The 17,185-nt window shown below is 38.8% G+C and overlaps 1 protein-coding gene and 1 long non-coding RNA gene across 5 annotated transcripts; both read right to left on the minus strand.

Moving 5' to 3' along the window:
* Positions 1–2,430: 2,430 nt before the first annotated feature.
* Positions 2,431–6,384, minus strand: LOC311032971 (uncharacterized protein). Of its 3 annotated transcripts, XM_084040090.1 has the most exons (7): positions 6,254–6,384; positions 6,069–6,155; positions 5,356–5,580; positions 4,243–4,359; positions 3,908–4,048; positions 3,211–3,322; positions 2,431–2,953 (listed from the first exon to the last, which is right to left on the minus strand). In XM_084040090.1, the coding sequence occupies exons 2-7, from the start codon at positions 6,087–6,089 to the stop codon at positions 2,715–2,717; spliced, it is 855 nt and encodes a 284-aa protein (XP_083896216.1). In that variant the 5' UTR covers positions 6,090–6,155; positions 6,254–6,384; the 3' UTR covers positions 2,431–2,714. The 3 variants fall into 3 exon arrangements, 2 of the variants coding, with proteins under 2 accessions (XP_083896216.1, XP_083896215.1); XR_014599231.1 differs by lacking the exon at positions 5,356–5,580; XM_084040089.1 differs by having other exon boundaries at positions 6,069–6,384.
* A 7,284-nt stretch (positions 6,385–13,668) lies between these two features.
* LOC311032986 lies at positions 13,669–16,162 on the minus strand. 2 transcript variants are annotated; one of them, XR_014599232.1, is made up of 5 exons: positions 16,032–16,162; positions 15,847–15,933; positions 15,133–15,357; positions 13,915–14,031; positions 13,669–13,793 (listed from the first exon to the last, which is right to left on the minus strand). It is a non-coding gene; the product is annotated as an uncharacterized lncRNA (long non-coding RNA). The 2 variants fall into 2 exon arrangements; XR_014599233.1 differs by having other exon boundaries at positions 15,847–16,162.
* Between the last annotated feature and the right edge of the window lie 1,023 nt (positions 16,163–17,185).

Raw genomic sequence — 17,185 nt, forward strand, 5'->3', positions numbered from 1 at the left:
AGTCTATCTTAATACAATCAAGCTTTTGTGGCAGCAGATTATGAGCTTTTCAACATTAACGTTAGTGTAAATATCAAGAGTTGTTCTCTAATTGTCTCTCTGTAATCTATACTGACCAGGAGAACATTACTATTCTAGTGTGATTCCAATGTAAGTGATGACAAATCTAGTCCTCATTCTGTAGTTCAGCTGAACTTCATTCTGAAGCATATATGAGGCTTCAGCAGTCACAGAACAAGGCCAGCCATCACTTACAATAGAATGGTTAGCATTAGATTTTCCACAGCCAGTATAGATGGACAGAGGAACAACTACAGCAACAAAAAACTCTTTCATCATACATGTGGGCATGTGAGCATTGTTTGAAGACAAACTTGAAAAAATCAACTTATCCTTTAAGAGAATTAAAATTAAACTTTGTCATTAACTGTTATTTAGAGTGAATACTGAATACATCACTTATTACTTACGTATTTAATTCAGTTCTAATTTACTGTGCTTATCATTAGCCATGTTTCCATCCAAAGTGATTCGAATTACTGGGAAATGCGCATTAAAAGAAATTCGAATCATGTGTGTTTCCATCAAAAGAACGGACTTTGGTGAAAACTACAAATTCGCGCAAGTTTTCTAAGTCACGCGAGATTTTCCGCGGGTTGGCATGGCAACCAGCCTGTAAACATGCCGTCGTCTTCCTGCCGGTGTTTTGATGTGGTGTTTTGATGTTTTACAACGGAGAGAGGACTTCAGTCATTAATTACACTCGCTCAAGTGTCACACTTGATTCGCATACAGCTGTTTCCATCCCATTCGAATCAACCAAAACCCGGCCATAGCGAGCGTATTTCATTTTGTGCGAATCAGGGGATTTTAATGCGAATCACGGCGTTTCCATCATCATTTTCCGATGCGATACATCTAGATGCGCATCTAAACAGCTGATGGAAACGCACCTATTGATGGGAGTGTTGTCATACACCAACAGTAGGTAAAAGTATTAGGTAAAGGTATTTTCCCTGTAAGTTGTGTTTTTGTTCATTGTAGGTAGAATAAATAGTTTTTCCTTTATACCCATCAGAATCGAAAGGCTCTGGAGAGACGTTTATGTGGGAGTTCTTGATCTCTTCTACACCATCTTTACCAACCTTGAGAGAGAAGGCCTTCTCAATCCTGACAATGAAATGCATCTCTATGCTCTGCACTGGTGCTTTGTGCCCCACATACAGAAGCACCTTCAGTTTTTCCAGCGTGGCTGGAACTGCCACAGACTACGCACTGAGGGCAACCAGTCACCGCTGCAACTGTGGACTCGCCATGAGCATGAGGCGCAGCAGGGCCCCATACAGGTTTGGATTTATTCAGTGATTCTGTTTTGCTTTAACTTTTAATTTCCTACATGGGATATTGTCAACATTATCTCTACTTTATGTCCATTATAAAATGCATGTATCAGTAGCAAAATGTAACTATAGTAGCCTGTTGTTCAGGAACTAAATGTGATGGATTTATACTGCCTAGCATTGTCACTTTCAACACAATAAGGTATTGCTACAATGTTGTGGTCAAACAAGGAGCAGTGATTTAGAGAGAAAATTATACATCTTAGCTCTCAAAATTAATGTATTGGCTCTTGGAAATTGTAGTCAAGCTCTTTCCAATGCCATAGCTGTTTTTGGGGCATAGATACAGAATCCCAGATGATAAACAAGTGATATTTCAAACTAGCTTCTGTAAAATGAATTAATATGGCTTACAGTTCTGTAGACATATTTACCATAAAAATCTTTAAGACTTTGATTTTGATCGACCCTTTATCCTACCGTTTAACCTCAGCTCTTGCAATTGCAGGTTGACACGGAGTTTGGAGTTGACTGGACCGGACCGTGTGGTCACCATCAGCCTGGTGTTGTGGTCCCTGAAGTTCAGCTGCAGCGCTCACTGACTGACCAGGAAGTTGGAAGTCTACCAGACCCTGATTGCCCTCTGTCCAATGTGTTAGATGTCTATGTACAAAGTGTGAGCTTATTATCAGAAATGCTCCAGTAAATCCTTATTGCTCAAGTTCTGATAAAGAAGTCGGTATTATGGTTTAGCAGTTCTGATATCTTTGTTTCAAGTGTCTAAAATGATTTAAAAAGAATGGTAATGACAGCATTTTTATTTTATACCAGATGTCATAAAACTTGCTGCATTGTACAATATGACTGCAAACAAACTTTTTGCAATAAGCAATTTATGTCTATTACTATTAATGAACTTTTTGTGAACCATTAAGTTTAAACATTGAAAACCATTATGGTTATGTAACAGAGCCTTGTATGATAAACTGTCCTGTAGTTATCGAGATAACTCGTTTTGAAGTATTCATTTCACATGTGATTGGAGACTTAAGTCTCTGAATCAGAAGGCTCGAGAAACTGCAACATGCATCCTGTTTCAGAACAAAACCACAAATAAAGAACAGCAACAACTCACTTTGTCTCTGTAACAGTCTCCTGAGCTTTAATACAATTGTGAACAGTGAGATTAAACCTAAAAGACAATGGTATAGACATGAAGCAAATAACAAATATGCTTCACCACATCACAAGCATGCAGACCTTTTTAATGCACCAGTGTTACACACACTGGCAGAACTAGGCCCTAGTTGATATCACTCTTTCAAATGCTTTTATGCTGCAATCCAAATTTTGTTGCTGGACAACAAATGTACACTAAGGTGTACAATGATATATTGATGTGTCCTTAGACCAGTCCAAACCCAGTGTCAGTGCTACAAATAGCAGCAAGAATGTCTCTTTCAAAGTTAGAGGACTCTTTGTAATGTCCTGGAAGTTTAAGCAGGTGGAAGAACTGGGGAAGTTGCTCTCCACCACGTTAACATCCAAGTGTCTGGGCAGCACATTCCACCCTATCCAGAACTGCAGGAGTTTCCCAAGGATGCTTGGAGACGCTGCCGCAATAGAGAAGAAAGTCAACATTTATTTTATTGCCTGAAATGATTTTGTATCATCAATCATAAATGAAGTTGAAAAAAGAACGTAATTTTACTTAATTTGTGCTTTGGGTTATTCATGTATCTGATAATCCACAGGTAATAAAAAAGTAGAGGAAGCAAAGCCTTGTGTTTTTGACCAACATTCATTTATTTGCACCAAATACAGACTTTCAGTTAAATAACCTGAGGAACTGTTAAAAGTACATATTTACCGTTCTCAATAAATGTGCGAAAGAATCCTGTGATCCTACATGTATCCTCCAAAGAGACATCACTGTCTTCATCCTCATCCTGTGTTGGCCACTTTATCTTTTCCAAGACCATCTGACAGATCATTTTTTTCAAATCAGTTAACACTTGTTTTTCCCAACAGCCCAGAGAATATAAAGCTCAATAAACCACAGAACAGAAAATATGAGAAATTGTCAATTCTAATAATCCAAATTGTAATTTGGTCAGGGCATGGTTGTCAGTTTTAAGAACCATACTGGAGGTTTTGCAAGTGTTAAAGTTATGGCAAATGGCAAACTGAGTACTTCCCAGTCCTGTTGAGCATTTTCTAAATCATCCATCAGTTTTTTGATTGGTTTCCTTCGTTTAAGGCAGCAATTAGTATCAGTTCATTTCATTTGAAAATCAACTTGCAAGGACTTGAGGACAACCATGTTTTTGCAGTAGCTACTCACTCATGCAGTGATATAATATAGGATTAATTTTAAAAAAAGAAGAAAAAGTGATCAAATGCTGACTGGTTATTTGCAAAAGGTTTCCATCTCTCCAGGTTAATGTTTGTTGTAATAAACTGAAACAAATTGCTGCCAGAGGGTAGAAAATAAACGTCATTTCTGGGAAGGTAATTCTTATGAGTTAGGAGGAGTGTTTTTTACTTAGCAGCACTTAGTTACTTACCCTTGGTGTGCACTGTAAATCAGATGCTCTTGGAAAGAGAAGGGGAATTGTGTCTTTCCTCTCAGTTAGCAAAGGCCAGATCAGTGTCTCTTTTAAACCCCTTCGTAACTGTTTGACTTGTCTGGAGGTTCTTCCAAGTACCTGCAAAATATTTGCATCAAAGTAGAAAAGCCAAGCAGAAGTACAAATCTTCTACAGATAGCCCTATTAGTATTAATAACCTCATCAACATCCATCTGTGTATCTCAGAAAAAGTCCAAATGTAATTCTACATCAAAACTTGTACTCTGATTAGTCAGTCTGATTATATGAGCTATTTAGTACAGAATACTCACAGCATGGAAGAGCAGTTTGTCAAGCAGCCATCTCCTGTTCTCAGATGTGACCAGAGGCAAATCCCAGGACAGTGCCAACTCATTGATGATGGACTTTTCTTCTGCTGTACCCTCAAGCTAATAATGACAATTAGAATTCATTTTAATTCAAAGTCTTGACCTCATTACTTGCATAAGTATTCATATATGATACAACAAACAGGGATAGGACAACTTATTGACAATTAGCAATCATGCAGTTGACACCACCCACTGGTCTGAAACAAGGGGTTGCTGCATAGACTGTAAAAGACTGTAAACATTTGGATCGCTCCGTAGTGGCTGGCTGCAGTATAGGTCATAAGCCCCACCCCCTCCATGTTAGCAGATGGGACATGGACCAAACTAAAAAATCAAATTTCCCAAAGATGGTTTCTGTCATTTTTAGGTATTTTTTATCACACTGATGTTTGTTCAAGTGTTCATTTTTCTGATAAGTTTGTTTTTTATTACTTATTTTATGCTATAAAAACAGACTGAAATGTCATGATTGACAGCTGTGATTGAGTCATTACTGCACAGACTCTGGCTCCAAAATTACAAGATGGCGGCGCTCATATCTGGAATATTTTGGCTTCACTTTTGTACAGTGGGAGAAAGTGGGAGAGAGCCGCGTCGTCCATCTTTAGATACAGTCTATGGTCTCAAACCACATGCCAAATTATTTTCATTTAGCTTGTGAGCAGCATGTTAGTAATCAGTAACTGCAAAGAGACATAAAGTACCTGACACATAAAACTGGGTTATAATTGTAATTACAATAATTTTCTAGAGGTTTAAATTGCTGGGGTCAAATTGACCCCAAGGATAAAGGATGTTAGTATATTTGAGGATAACAGGAGGGTTAAAGAGATTCCTTCAACTCCTTCAGTACTCCCTGCTGGTGCAAATTGTAACTACATGATGTGATTGTGGAGGTATCTATAAAGTTGATCAAGTTGAATTACCAGTATTTAAATTGAATGAATTGCTTATAAAAATATTTTTATTTTTTCCCTGACATCAGATATTCTTTTTATCGTCCTAGCCCCAATTTGTATCAATAAAATCATACTTGAAAAAAATGGATCGTACCAACTTGATTGTCTCACGGATATCAAGGTCAGCACAGTCCTTAATATCGATTGTGGCTTCTTCTGGGGATCCACCAAAGAGCACATGCAGGATAGCTGGGCTCAGTCCACCAAGGCATGGCCCATCATGTAGAAATGAATGACCGATCATTCGACCAGCAACAACAAAGAAGTCACTCTCCAAAAGGATAAGGGAAGTGGAGGGAATCCGATGATCTTCTTCTCCCTAAAAAAGAAGAGTTCCCCCTGGCACTTGAATAAACAAGAGAAAAGTCAAAGCATATAGATAGTAATGTAAAGGACATAGATATTTGGATGCGCAAGTAGTCGAGTGGTTAGCGCGCATGCCACATAAGCAGCGGACCCCGGTTCGAATCTCGTCTGGAGGACCATTGCTGCATGTCGCACCCCCTTTCTCTCCCATTTCCAATCTATCCACTGTCAAAAATAAAGGTGTCTATGCCTGAAAAAAAATCTTAAAAAAAAAAAAAAGGACATAGATATTTACCTGTCATATAGCATTAGTAATGGAAATATCAATCAGCCACTGAATATTCTGGTTGATCCTGTAGAAACCTAAAGGTTCACAGCAGCTACATTCACATTTAGATATAAGTTTAGTATTCTCTGGGTAAGCGTAAAGATCTGGGAAGACAGATCTGTTTTCAGTCTGGAACGTGTACCAACCAAACACCAAAGTGAATATTTACTTACCAAAATTGATCTCAAAACCATACTGAACTTTTGACATGATGGTTGCAAAGAAATGGCGAGTCACACCATCACCAATTGCTGGATCTCCTGAAAAAGCAAAACACACGGTACAGTCGTCAGTTAAATGAAAATTGGAAAAATATATATATTTTTTACCTTTAGTTTTGTATGTGTAAGCAATTTACCCTTTAGGGTGCATGTCAAGGGGCAAGCCCACTCAACATTAGCCATCTTATAAAAAGAAAGGAGTGCCCTTTCCCTGTCCGCTGCACTGTCTCGAAGATCCATGGTAAGACTTAAAGATTTTCCAGTTGCGTGCTGAAAATAATTAATCAATTCCATTCAAACTCAACTGTACTCAAACTGTACTTCCGCTCCTCCATGCGTAAAGATGCCGCCAGCGGAGCGAAGACCACTTTTTATTTGACTTAATTTGTGATGTGGTGGTGTAGGATCCTCGGCCTGTGTTTGCCAGTGCATGTATGATCTGTATAGTGGAATAAAAGTACGTGCGGAAATCCCACATTTCCGCACGTGGAATAAAGTTGGGCGGGCCCAGCAACGGGTCGCCGTCTTACTGTCCTTGTCCCTCCCGCGTATGGCCCAAACAGTCTTGAAACCTCGGCTAGAGATTGCAGGGGAAATATGTTGGCTAATGTTAGCATCGCACCCTATAGAAATGTGATCTGTTAAAGCTAATGCACAGCGCCACTGAATAAATCACTCATCACTGGCGATCGTAGTTTTGTCCACAGATGGGATTTAGAATCAAAAACTGTTCCCTGTAGAAACCTACCGTCCACTGGGTGTCTGGGTGTCATGCTGTGTGACGGCGGAGGTGGTGAACTTGGCGCATTAGCGGTCCTCGGTGCTGTACAGAAAATAACAAAGCAGTGAAAATCATATGGGTGCCAATTTCAATTATTATTAAGCTCAACAACTGCCGTTTCTAGCTATACCTGTTACAGGCCTAAACAGAAGAAACTCACAGTTTTCAAGCTGGTCAGCCACATCCCGCAGCAGGTCTGCCAGTGGCCTCCCGGTCGAGGCCATTACGCTTACTGGAGCTGGTTTGCAAAGTTACAGGGAGCAAGGCTTGGGATCGGGAATCATTTGCTTTTGTCTGGCCCTCCGATTTGGCCAATCATGCTGTTGACTGAGGTTAGGACCTCCTACCTAATTAACATATGGACACAGAAATACAGAAATAAATAAACACGGACATACAGGGTACCGTTGTTTAGCCCCGTTTCTCTAGTTTAAGAGGAAATAAACCGCATGTTTCTAGCGCAAACCATTACGGAGTTATGACGCTCTAAAGACAACGTGATCATTTGTAGCGTATACGCCACAATGGGTCTCACAGGGTTAAGGTTGACATTTTTTTCCCCAACTGATTTTACCGACGTCAAGAATTCATTTTGAACCCCAATTTTATTCCGTGCTTTGCTTGAGAATCATACGGGACTCAGCATCAAAGACTCGTGTAAGAACATGCTGCTGGCATGAGGAGAAAATGTAAAGTCTGTAGTGGGGACGCACTACGTACTCAAATTTACGTCACGATTTAGAACGAGTAGGACGTCAGTATGGCATTTCGAACACAGCCTCTGTTTGTACTCATCTGGTTCGATCGAATTTCATATCTACTGTTGGGAGGGTGTGGCTCAGGAGGTAGCGCGTTGGACTGGTATCCAGAGGATTACCGGTTCGATCCCTATCTTCCTAGCTACGTCCTCGTGTCCTTGAGCAAGACACCTTACCCTAATTGCTCCCGACGAGCTGGCTGTCTTCCGACGTGGTTGACTCCGCCGTCGGAAAGCGCCCGAGAGATGAAAGCGCTATAAAAGCGCTTTTGTTACCATTTACTCTACATTAAATTCTACTCTATGTTTAAATAATGCAGTGTTTCTTTTAAAAGAAACAATCACTTATTATTTAGTGTGTTAAATGTGTTAAATTTTTAACTTTATTGACATCTCGTCCTCATCATTCTCTCATGTAACCTAATCGATTACGTTAGCGGTTCTAGCTCCCGTTTAATGGAAATTACTTATCAAAATATTAAGCATGATTATTATTACAGTTAATTAAATATTTCTAAATGTTTTTTAAGTCAAATTTAAACTGTCAAATGTTTTCTACAGTTTCTTATATATGCGCGCTCCCACGCTTTCCCTCTTTCTTCCTCTTACCTGAGTAGCTGCTTTCATTCGCCATCGATCGCGACTATTAAGCAGCTTTTATCGATCATTAATCGTTCATAGATCGTATTATACCTCTGACCACGGAACACCAGCACCTTCACCACGGAGACGACGTAGGCAATCGGCCCGTCGGAGGAGCTACATTATTCACATGCACATGGAATTTGGATTTCCCTCTGAAGTAAGTACTATGACTTATCTGGTTTAAATACGTTCCTTTATTATTTGATTATCAATAGATGTGCATATGCATGCATAAACAAATGTAGGCTACATGTAGGCTAATATAAGTGGTTTTAATAATACCATGTAAGAGGTGTGATAAAAATAAACAAGTAGAAGCAAGTGGGATATTAGTGAATAATTTATTAGACAAATAATCCAAGTTATATATACAGGTTGCAATACGTGTATGATAAGAAGAAATAAGTAGTTTATCAACAAATGAATAGGAAAGCATTCAGAATAAATGTAATATGTGATGTTTTCTGTTACAGGTTGGTGCCTATGGAGGACTAAACATGACTTAAGTATAAATAAATAAATAAATAAATGAATGAATAAATAAATGTATAAATAAATACAGGAATAAATAAATGAATAAATAAATGTATAAATAAATACAGGAATAAATAAATAAATGCATAAATGAATAAATAAATGTATAAATAAATACAGGAATAAATAAATAAATGCTGAAATGAATAAATAAATAAATAAATAAATGCATAAATAAATGTATAAATAAATAAAAGAATGAATAACAGAATAAATAAATAAATGCTTTATATTTATTTCTACATTTCTGTTCAGCTACATTTATTTATTTCTGTATTTCTGTGTCCATATGTTAATGACGTAGGAGGTCCTAACCTCAGTCAACAGCATGATTGGTTACAGGAGCTTGCTCGATTCGGGCCTACTACTTCTGCCTTACTAGCGGCGCTGATTCCTGTACAGGAATGTTGCTGGCTGCTAGCCCGCCCGCTCAGCTAACCGTTAGCTGCAGTTGTTGACATTTGTTATTTATGTAGCTCTGGTTTAGTAATGGCATTATTTGTACGAGCGATTGCGAATGAATTACGATCATTAGCGAACGATTTAGAGAACCATGCAACCAACGAATATGTTCAGTTTCGTCTGGATAGATTGATGGATGACTTGGCTCAGCTCATCGCCGATATGGATGTGGAAATGGAGCTAGCAGTGTTAGACGGTCTTGAAGAAGTCGCCCGCCAACTTTACACCCTGTGTCAGAAGAAGGGACCCTTGGACGTCCGTCGTACAATATACCCCCCACTTTAATCGAAGCACACCTACTGCGGGGGCACACTGCTGGGGAAATAGCACAGGTGTTCGGAGTGTGCGAGAGAACAATTCGTCGGAGGATGGCACAGTACGGAATAGGGTCATTTTTACTCCTAACGCTACATTGTCTGTTTGTCTGGGTTCCCGTGTCTCGTCTTTTAAAGGTGGCAATATATGTGTGCAAATTCACAGAGATATTTAACTAGCTAGTGTTTATTGATGGTAACGTTGCTCACCTTATCTCCAAATACCACTGGGAAATATACTGTTTATCTTATATAGTCTAACGTTAGGTGCACATTTGAGTCCAAGCTTTTAGTATAAATTGTTCATGATATCATAGAACATTTATACAATAATATGTCTCCTTGCACTGCTTTGAGTTTTGCACTGAGTTTAAGTTAACTAAAAATTAACTAACGTTACTGATATTAACTTACATTAATATGCACTGGGAATAGGTCTAACAATACTTGATTATATAGGCCTATATGCTTTGGTTTTCAACGACAGATGGACTGGTGACTAACATGCTTATATTACTGACAAACTCAGTGTAGGAGCCAACATTGGTTTGGCCTGTATTATTAATTGTTTATCCTGCACACGCTCTGTGGTTCCTATCATGACAAGTGTTGTGCCAAGTCGCTACACTTAGTTTATCATATGTACTCCTTACAGGTAGTGGATTTGTGCTGCTGCATTTGTTGATACTGTACATGGGTGCCATTAATTAACATCTTCAGTTTGTCAGATGATCTGTAACCCTATTTCTGGAGTAAAAAGAGTCCGAGTCAGATGTGACATTTCAGCACAATTGCATTAGTTTGACACATGATAGTGTTGCATATATAAACTCATACAATACGAAAGATTTTAACTTAAATTATAAATAAAATGTATAAACTTCTACAGGACACAGCAGCTGAGTTTAGACTAAACAGGAATGAGGTTTGTTTTACGCATACAAAGTAAAGAATTGTATTCATTACCCATTCATTTGTTCAGGGGTTATTTTATGTTGGGATTTGGCCTACTTACCGATTTACTCACAATGTGAGGAAGCTGCTTTATTTAGTGCTAGTCTGGATTTTATCTGGATTTGTGAATTCACTGCCAGATTGGGGAATGCTTTACTTTTTTTCTGTACACCGTATCTGTGAATTTTTTTGCCTATTATAGGACAGCGTGTCCAGGAATCCATGCGGCGAGTGGATCCTGGTGGAGTTTTGATGCGCACCCTTCAGCTGAACCCGTAGGAAGGCGTACTCTGTTAGAGCACCGAACAGTTTAGAGCACCGAACAGTTTATGGCACATCGATGGAAATCACAAACTGATAAGGTATCGAAAAAACATTAACCATCTCAAGCATCCACTTTATTGTAGATTTTACTACTGTAAGATACTTACTACCCAGTTTAGTGTATATCCAGAGCAGTTACAAAAGCTCATCTACAATTTTAATTAACCTACCAGTGTTCTTGATCTCTTCTACACCATCTTTACCAACCTTGAGAGAGAAGGCCTTCTCAATCCTGACAATGAAATGCATCTCTATGCTCTGCACTGGTGCTTTGTGCCCCACATACAGAAGCACCTTCAGTTTTTCCAGCGTGGCTGGAACTGCCACAGACTACGCACTGAGGGCAACCAGTCACCGCTGCAACTGTGGACTCGCCATGAGCATGAGGCGCAGCAGGGCCCCATACAGGTTTGGATTTATTCAGTAATTCTGTTTTACTTTAACTTTTAATTTCCTACATGGGATATTGTCAACATTATCTCTACTTTATGTCCATTATAAAGTGCATGTATCAGTAGCAAAATGTAACTAATAGTGGCCTGTTGTTCAGGAACTAAATGTGATGGATTTATACTGCCTATCATTGTCACTTTCAACACAATAAGGTATTGCTACAATGTTGTGGTCAAACAAGGAGCAGCGATTTAGAGAGAAAATGATACATCTTAGCTCTCAAAATTAATGTATTGGCTCTTGGAAATTGTAGTCAAGCTCTTTCCAATGCCATAGCTGTTTTTGGGGCATAGATACAGAATCCCAGATGATAAACAAGTGATATTTCAAACTAGGTTCTGTAAAATGAATTAATATGGCTTACAGTTCTGTAGACATATTGACCATAAAAATCTTTAAGACTTTGATTTGGATTGACCCTTTATCCTACCGTTTAACCTCAGCTCTTGCAATTGCAGGTTGACACGGAGTTTGGAGTTGACTGGACCGGACCGTGTGGTCACCATCAGCCTGGTGTTGTGGTCCCTGAAGTTCAGCTGCAGCGCTCACTGACTGACCAGGAAGTTGGAAGTCTACCAGACCCTGATTGCCCTCTGTCCAATGTGTTAGATGTCTATGTACAAAGTGTGAGCTTATTATCAGAAATGCTCCAGTAAATCCTTATTGCTCAAGTTCTGATAAAGAAGGCGGTATTATGGTTTAGCAGTTCTGATATCTTTGTTTCAAGTGTCTAAAATGATTTAAAAAGAATGGTAATGACAGCATTTTTATTTTATACCAGATGTCCTAAAACTTGCTGCATTGTACAATATGACTGCAAACAAACTTTTTGCAATAAGCAATTTATGTCTATTACTATTAATGAACTTTTTGTGAACCATTAAGTTTAAACATTGAAAACCATTATGGTTATGTAACAGAGCCTTGTATGATAAACTGTCCTGTAGTTATCAAGATAACTTGTTTTGAAGTATTAATTTCACATGTGATTGGAGACTTAAGTCTCTGAATCAGAAGGCTCGAGAAACTGCAACATGCATCCTGTTTCAGAACAAAACCACAAATAAAGAACAGCAACAACTCACTTTGTCTCTGTAACAGTCTCCTGAGCTTTAATACAATTGTGAACAGTGAGATTAAACCTAAAAGACAATGGTATAGACATGAAGCAAATAACAAATATGCTTCACCACATCACAAGCATGCAGACCTTTTTAATGCACCAGTGTTACACACACTGGCAGAACTAGGCCCTAGTTGATATCACTCTTTCAAATGCTTTTATGCTGCAATCCAAATTTTGTTGCTGGACAACAAATGTACACTAAGGTGTACAGTGATATATTGATGTGTCCTTAGACCAGTCCAAACCCAGTGTCAGTGCTACAAATAGCAGCAAGAATGTCTCTTTCAAAGTTAGAGGACTCTTTGTAATGTCCTGGAAGTTTAAGCAGGTGGAAGAACTGGGGAAGTTGCTCTCCACCACGTTAACATCCAAGTGTCTGGGCAGCACATTCCACCCTATCCAGAACTGCAGGAGTTTCCCAAGGATGCTTGGAGACGCTGCCGCAATAGAGAAGAAAGTCAACATTTATTTTATTGCCTGAAATGATTTTGTATTATCAATCATAAATGAAGTTGAAAAAAGAATCCTGTGATCCTACATGTATCCTCCAAAGAGACATCACTGTCTTCATCCTCATCCTGTGTTGGCCACTTTATCTTTTCCAAGACCATCTGACAGATCATTTTTTTCAAATCAGTTAACACTTGTTTTTCCCAACAGCCCAGAGAATATAAAGCTCAATAAACCACAGAACAGAAAATATGAGAAATTGTCAATTCTAATAATCCAAATTGTAATTTGGTCAGGGCATGGTTGTCAGTTTTAAGAACCATACTGGAGGTTTTGCAAGTGTTAAAGTTATGGCAAATGGCAAACTGAGTACTTCCCAGTCCTGTTGAGCATTTTCTAAATCATCCATCAGTTTTTTGATTGGTTTCCTTCGTTTAAGGCAGCAATTAGTATCAGTTCATTTCATTTGAAAATCAACTTGCAAGGACTTAAGGACAACCATGTTTTTGCAGTAGCTACTCACTCATGCAGTGATATAATATAGGATTAATTTTAAAAAAGAAGAAAAAGTGATCAAATGCTGACTGGTTATTTGCAAAAGGTTTCCATCTCTCCAGGTTAATGTTTGTTGTAATAAACTGAAACAAATTGCTGCCAGAGGGTAGAAAATAAACGTCATTTCTGGGAAGGTAATTCTTATGAGTTAGGAGGAGTGTTTTTTACTTAGCAGCACTTAGTTACTTACCCTTGGTAAATCAGATGCTCTTGGAAAGAGAAGGGGAATTGTGTCTTTCCTCTCAGTTAGCAAAGGCCAGATCAGTGTCTCTTTTAAACCCCTTCGTAACTGTTTGACTTGTCTGGAGGTTCTTCCAAGTACCTGCAAAATATTTGCATCAAAATAGAAAAGCCAAGCAGAAGTCCAAATGTAATTCTACATCAAAACTTGTACTCTGATTAGTCAGTCTGATTATATGAGCTATTTAGTACAGAATACTCACAGCATGGAAGAGCAGTTTGTCAAGCAGCCATCTCCTGTTCTCAGATGTGACCAGAGGCAAATCCCAGGACAGTGCCAACTCATTGATGATGGACTTTTCTTCTGCTGTACCCTCAAGCTAATAATGACAATTAGAATTCATTTTAATTCAAAGTCTTGACCTCATTACTTGCATAAGTATTCATATATGATACAACAAACAGGGATAGGACAACTTATTGATAATTAGCAATCATGCAGTTGACACCACCCACTGGTCTGAAACAAGGGGTTGCTGCATAGACTGTAAAAGACTGTAAACATTTGGATCGCTCCGTAGTGGCTGGCTGCAGTATAGGTCATAAGCCCCACCCCCTCCATGTTAGCAGATGGGACATGGACCAAACTAAAAAATCAAAGTACATGTCAAAAAAATGTTTCCCAAAGATGGTTTCTGTCATTTTTAGGTATTTTTTATCACACTGATGTTTGTTCAAGTGTTCATTTTTCTGATAAGTTTGTTTTTTATTACTTATTTTATGCTATAAAAACAGACTGAAATGTCATGATTGACAGCTGTGATTGAGTCATTACTGCACAGACTCTGGCTCCAAAATTACAAGATGGCGGCGCTCATATCTGGAATATTTTGGCTTCACTTTTGTACAGTGGGAGAAAGTGGGAGAGAGCCGCGTCGTCCATCTTTAGATACAGTCTATGGTCTCAAACCACATGCCAAATTATTTTCATTTAGCTTGTGAGCAGCATGTTAGTAGTCAGTAACCGTAAAACAATGTTTGCTCAAAAAAACACATTTTACATGACATGGGTGTAGGGTGTTATGTTTTATCTACAGGTATTTAGGTAGTCAACAAAGAGACATAAAGTACCTGACACATAAAACTGGGATATAATTGTAATTACAATCATTTTCTAGAGGTTTAAATTGCTGGGGTCAAATTGACCCCAAGGATAAAGGATGTTAGTATATTTGAGGATAACAGGAGGGTTAAAGAGATTCCTTCAACTCCTTCAGTACTCCCTGCTGGTGCAAATTGTAACTACATGATGTGATTGTGGAGGTATCTATAAAGTTGATCAAGTTGAATTACCAGTATTTAAATTGAATGAATTGCTTATAAAAATATATTTATTTTTTCCCTGACATCAGATATTCTTTTTATCGTCCTAGCCCCAATTTGTATCAATAAAATCATACTTGAAAAAAAATGGATCGTACCAACTTGATTGTCTCACGGATATCAAGGTCAGCACAGTCCTTAATATCGATTGTGGCTTCTTCTGGGGATCCACCAAAGAGCACATGCAGGATAGCTGGGCTCAGTCCACCAAGGCATGGCCCATCATGTAGAAATGAATGACCGATCATTCGACCAGCAACAACAAAGAAGTCACTCTCCAAAAGGATAAGGGAAGTGGAGGGAATCCGATGATCTTCTTCTCCCTAAAAAAGAAGAGTTTCCCCTGGCACTTGAATAAACAAGAGAAAAGTCAAAGCATATAGATAGTAATGTAAAGGACATAGATATTTGGATGCGCAGGTAGTCGAGTGGTTAGAGCGCATGCCACATAAGCAGCGGACCCCGGTTCGAATCTCGTCTGGAGGACCATTGCTGCATGTCGCACCCCCTCTCTCTCCCATTTCCAATCTATTGACTGTCAAAAATAAAGGTGTCTATGCCTGCAAAAAAATCTTAAAAAAAAAAAAAAAGGACATAGATATTTACCTGTCATATAGCATTAGTAATGGAAATATCAATCAGCCACTGAATATTCTGGTTGATCCTGTAGAAACCTAAAGGTTCACAGCAGCTACATTCACATTTAGGAATAAGTGTAGTATTCTCTGGGTAAGCGTAAAGATCTGGGAAGACAGATCTGTTTTCAGTCTGGAACGTGTACCAACCAAACACCAAAGTGAATATTTACTTACCAAAATTGATCTCAAAACCATACTGAACTTTTGACATGATGGTTGCAAAGAAATGGCGAGTCACACCATCACCAATTGCTGGATCTCCTGAAAAAGCAAAACACACGGTACAGTCGTCAGTTAAATGAAAATTGGAAAAATATATATATTTTTTACCTTTAGTTTTGTATGTGTAAGCAATTTACCCTTTAGGGTGCATGTCAAGGGGCAAGCCCACTCAACATTAGCCATCTTATAAAAAGAAAGGAGTGCCCTTTCCCTGTCCGCTGCACTGTCTCGAAGATCCATGGTAAGACTTAAAGATTTTCCAGTTGCGTGCTGAAAATAATTAATCAATTCCATTCAAACTCAACTGTACTCAAACTGTACTTCCGCTCCTCCATGCGTAAAGATGCCGCCAGCGGAGCGAAGACCACTTTTTATTTTACTTAATTTGTGATGTGGTGGTGTAGGATCCTCGGCCTGTGTTTGCCAGTGCATGTATGATCTGTATAGTGGAATAAAAGTACGTGCGGAAATCCCACATTTCCGCACGTGGAATAAAGTTGGGCGGGCCCAGCAACGGGTCGCCGTCTTACTGTCCTTGTCCCTCCCGCGTATGGCCCAAACAGTCTTGAAACCTCGGCTAGAGATTGCAGGGGAAATATGTTGGCTAATGTTAGCATCGCACCCTATAGAAATGTGATCTGTTAAAGCTAATGCACAGCGCCACTGAATAAATCACTCATCACTGGCGATCGTAGTTTTGTCCACAGATGGGATTTAGAATCAAAAACTGTTCCCTGTAGAAACCTACCGTCCACTGGGTGTCTGGGTGTCATGCTGTGTGACGGCGGAGGTGGTGAACTTGGCGCATTAGCGGTCCTCGGTGCTGTACAGAAAATAACAAAGCAGTGAAAATCATATGGGTGCCAATTTCAATTATTATTAAGCTCAACAACTGCCGTTTCTAGCTATACCTGTTACAGGCCTAAACAGAAGAAACTCACAGTTTTCAAGCTGGTCAGCCACATCCCGCAGCAGGTCTGCCAGTGGCCTCCCGGTCGAGGCCATTACGCTTCTTCTTCTTCTTCTTCTTCTTTTTTAATGGCGGTTGGCAAACAACTTTTTGTGCATTTCCGCCACCTTCTGAACTGGAGTGTGGATCAGAATGGTTTTGGACGATTATCGTTGGATGAGAAAACCAAAAAAAAAAAAAAAAAAAAAAACCAAACAACTATTCCATGAGAATATATTTAAAAACAAATAAATCAAACCAAATACAAAAAAAAATAATAATAATAATAAAAAAAATAAAAAATAAAATAAATAAAAATCCTAACTAACTATGTTATCAAAC

This window comes from Eutrigla gurnardus (genome assembly GCF_963514095.1).
Source record: "Eutrigla gurnardus genome assembly, chromosome: 22".
Taxonomy (NCBI): Eukaryota; Metazoa; Chordata; class Actinopteri; order Perciformes; family Triglidae; genus Eutrigla; species Eutrigla gurnardus.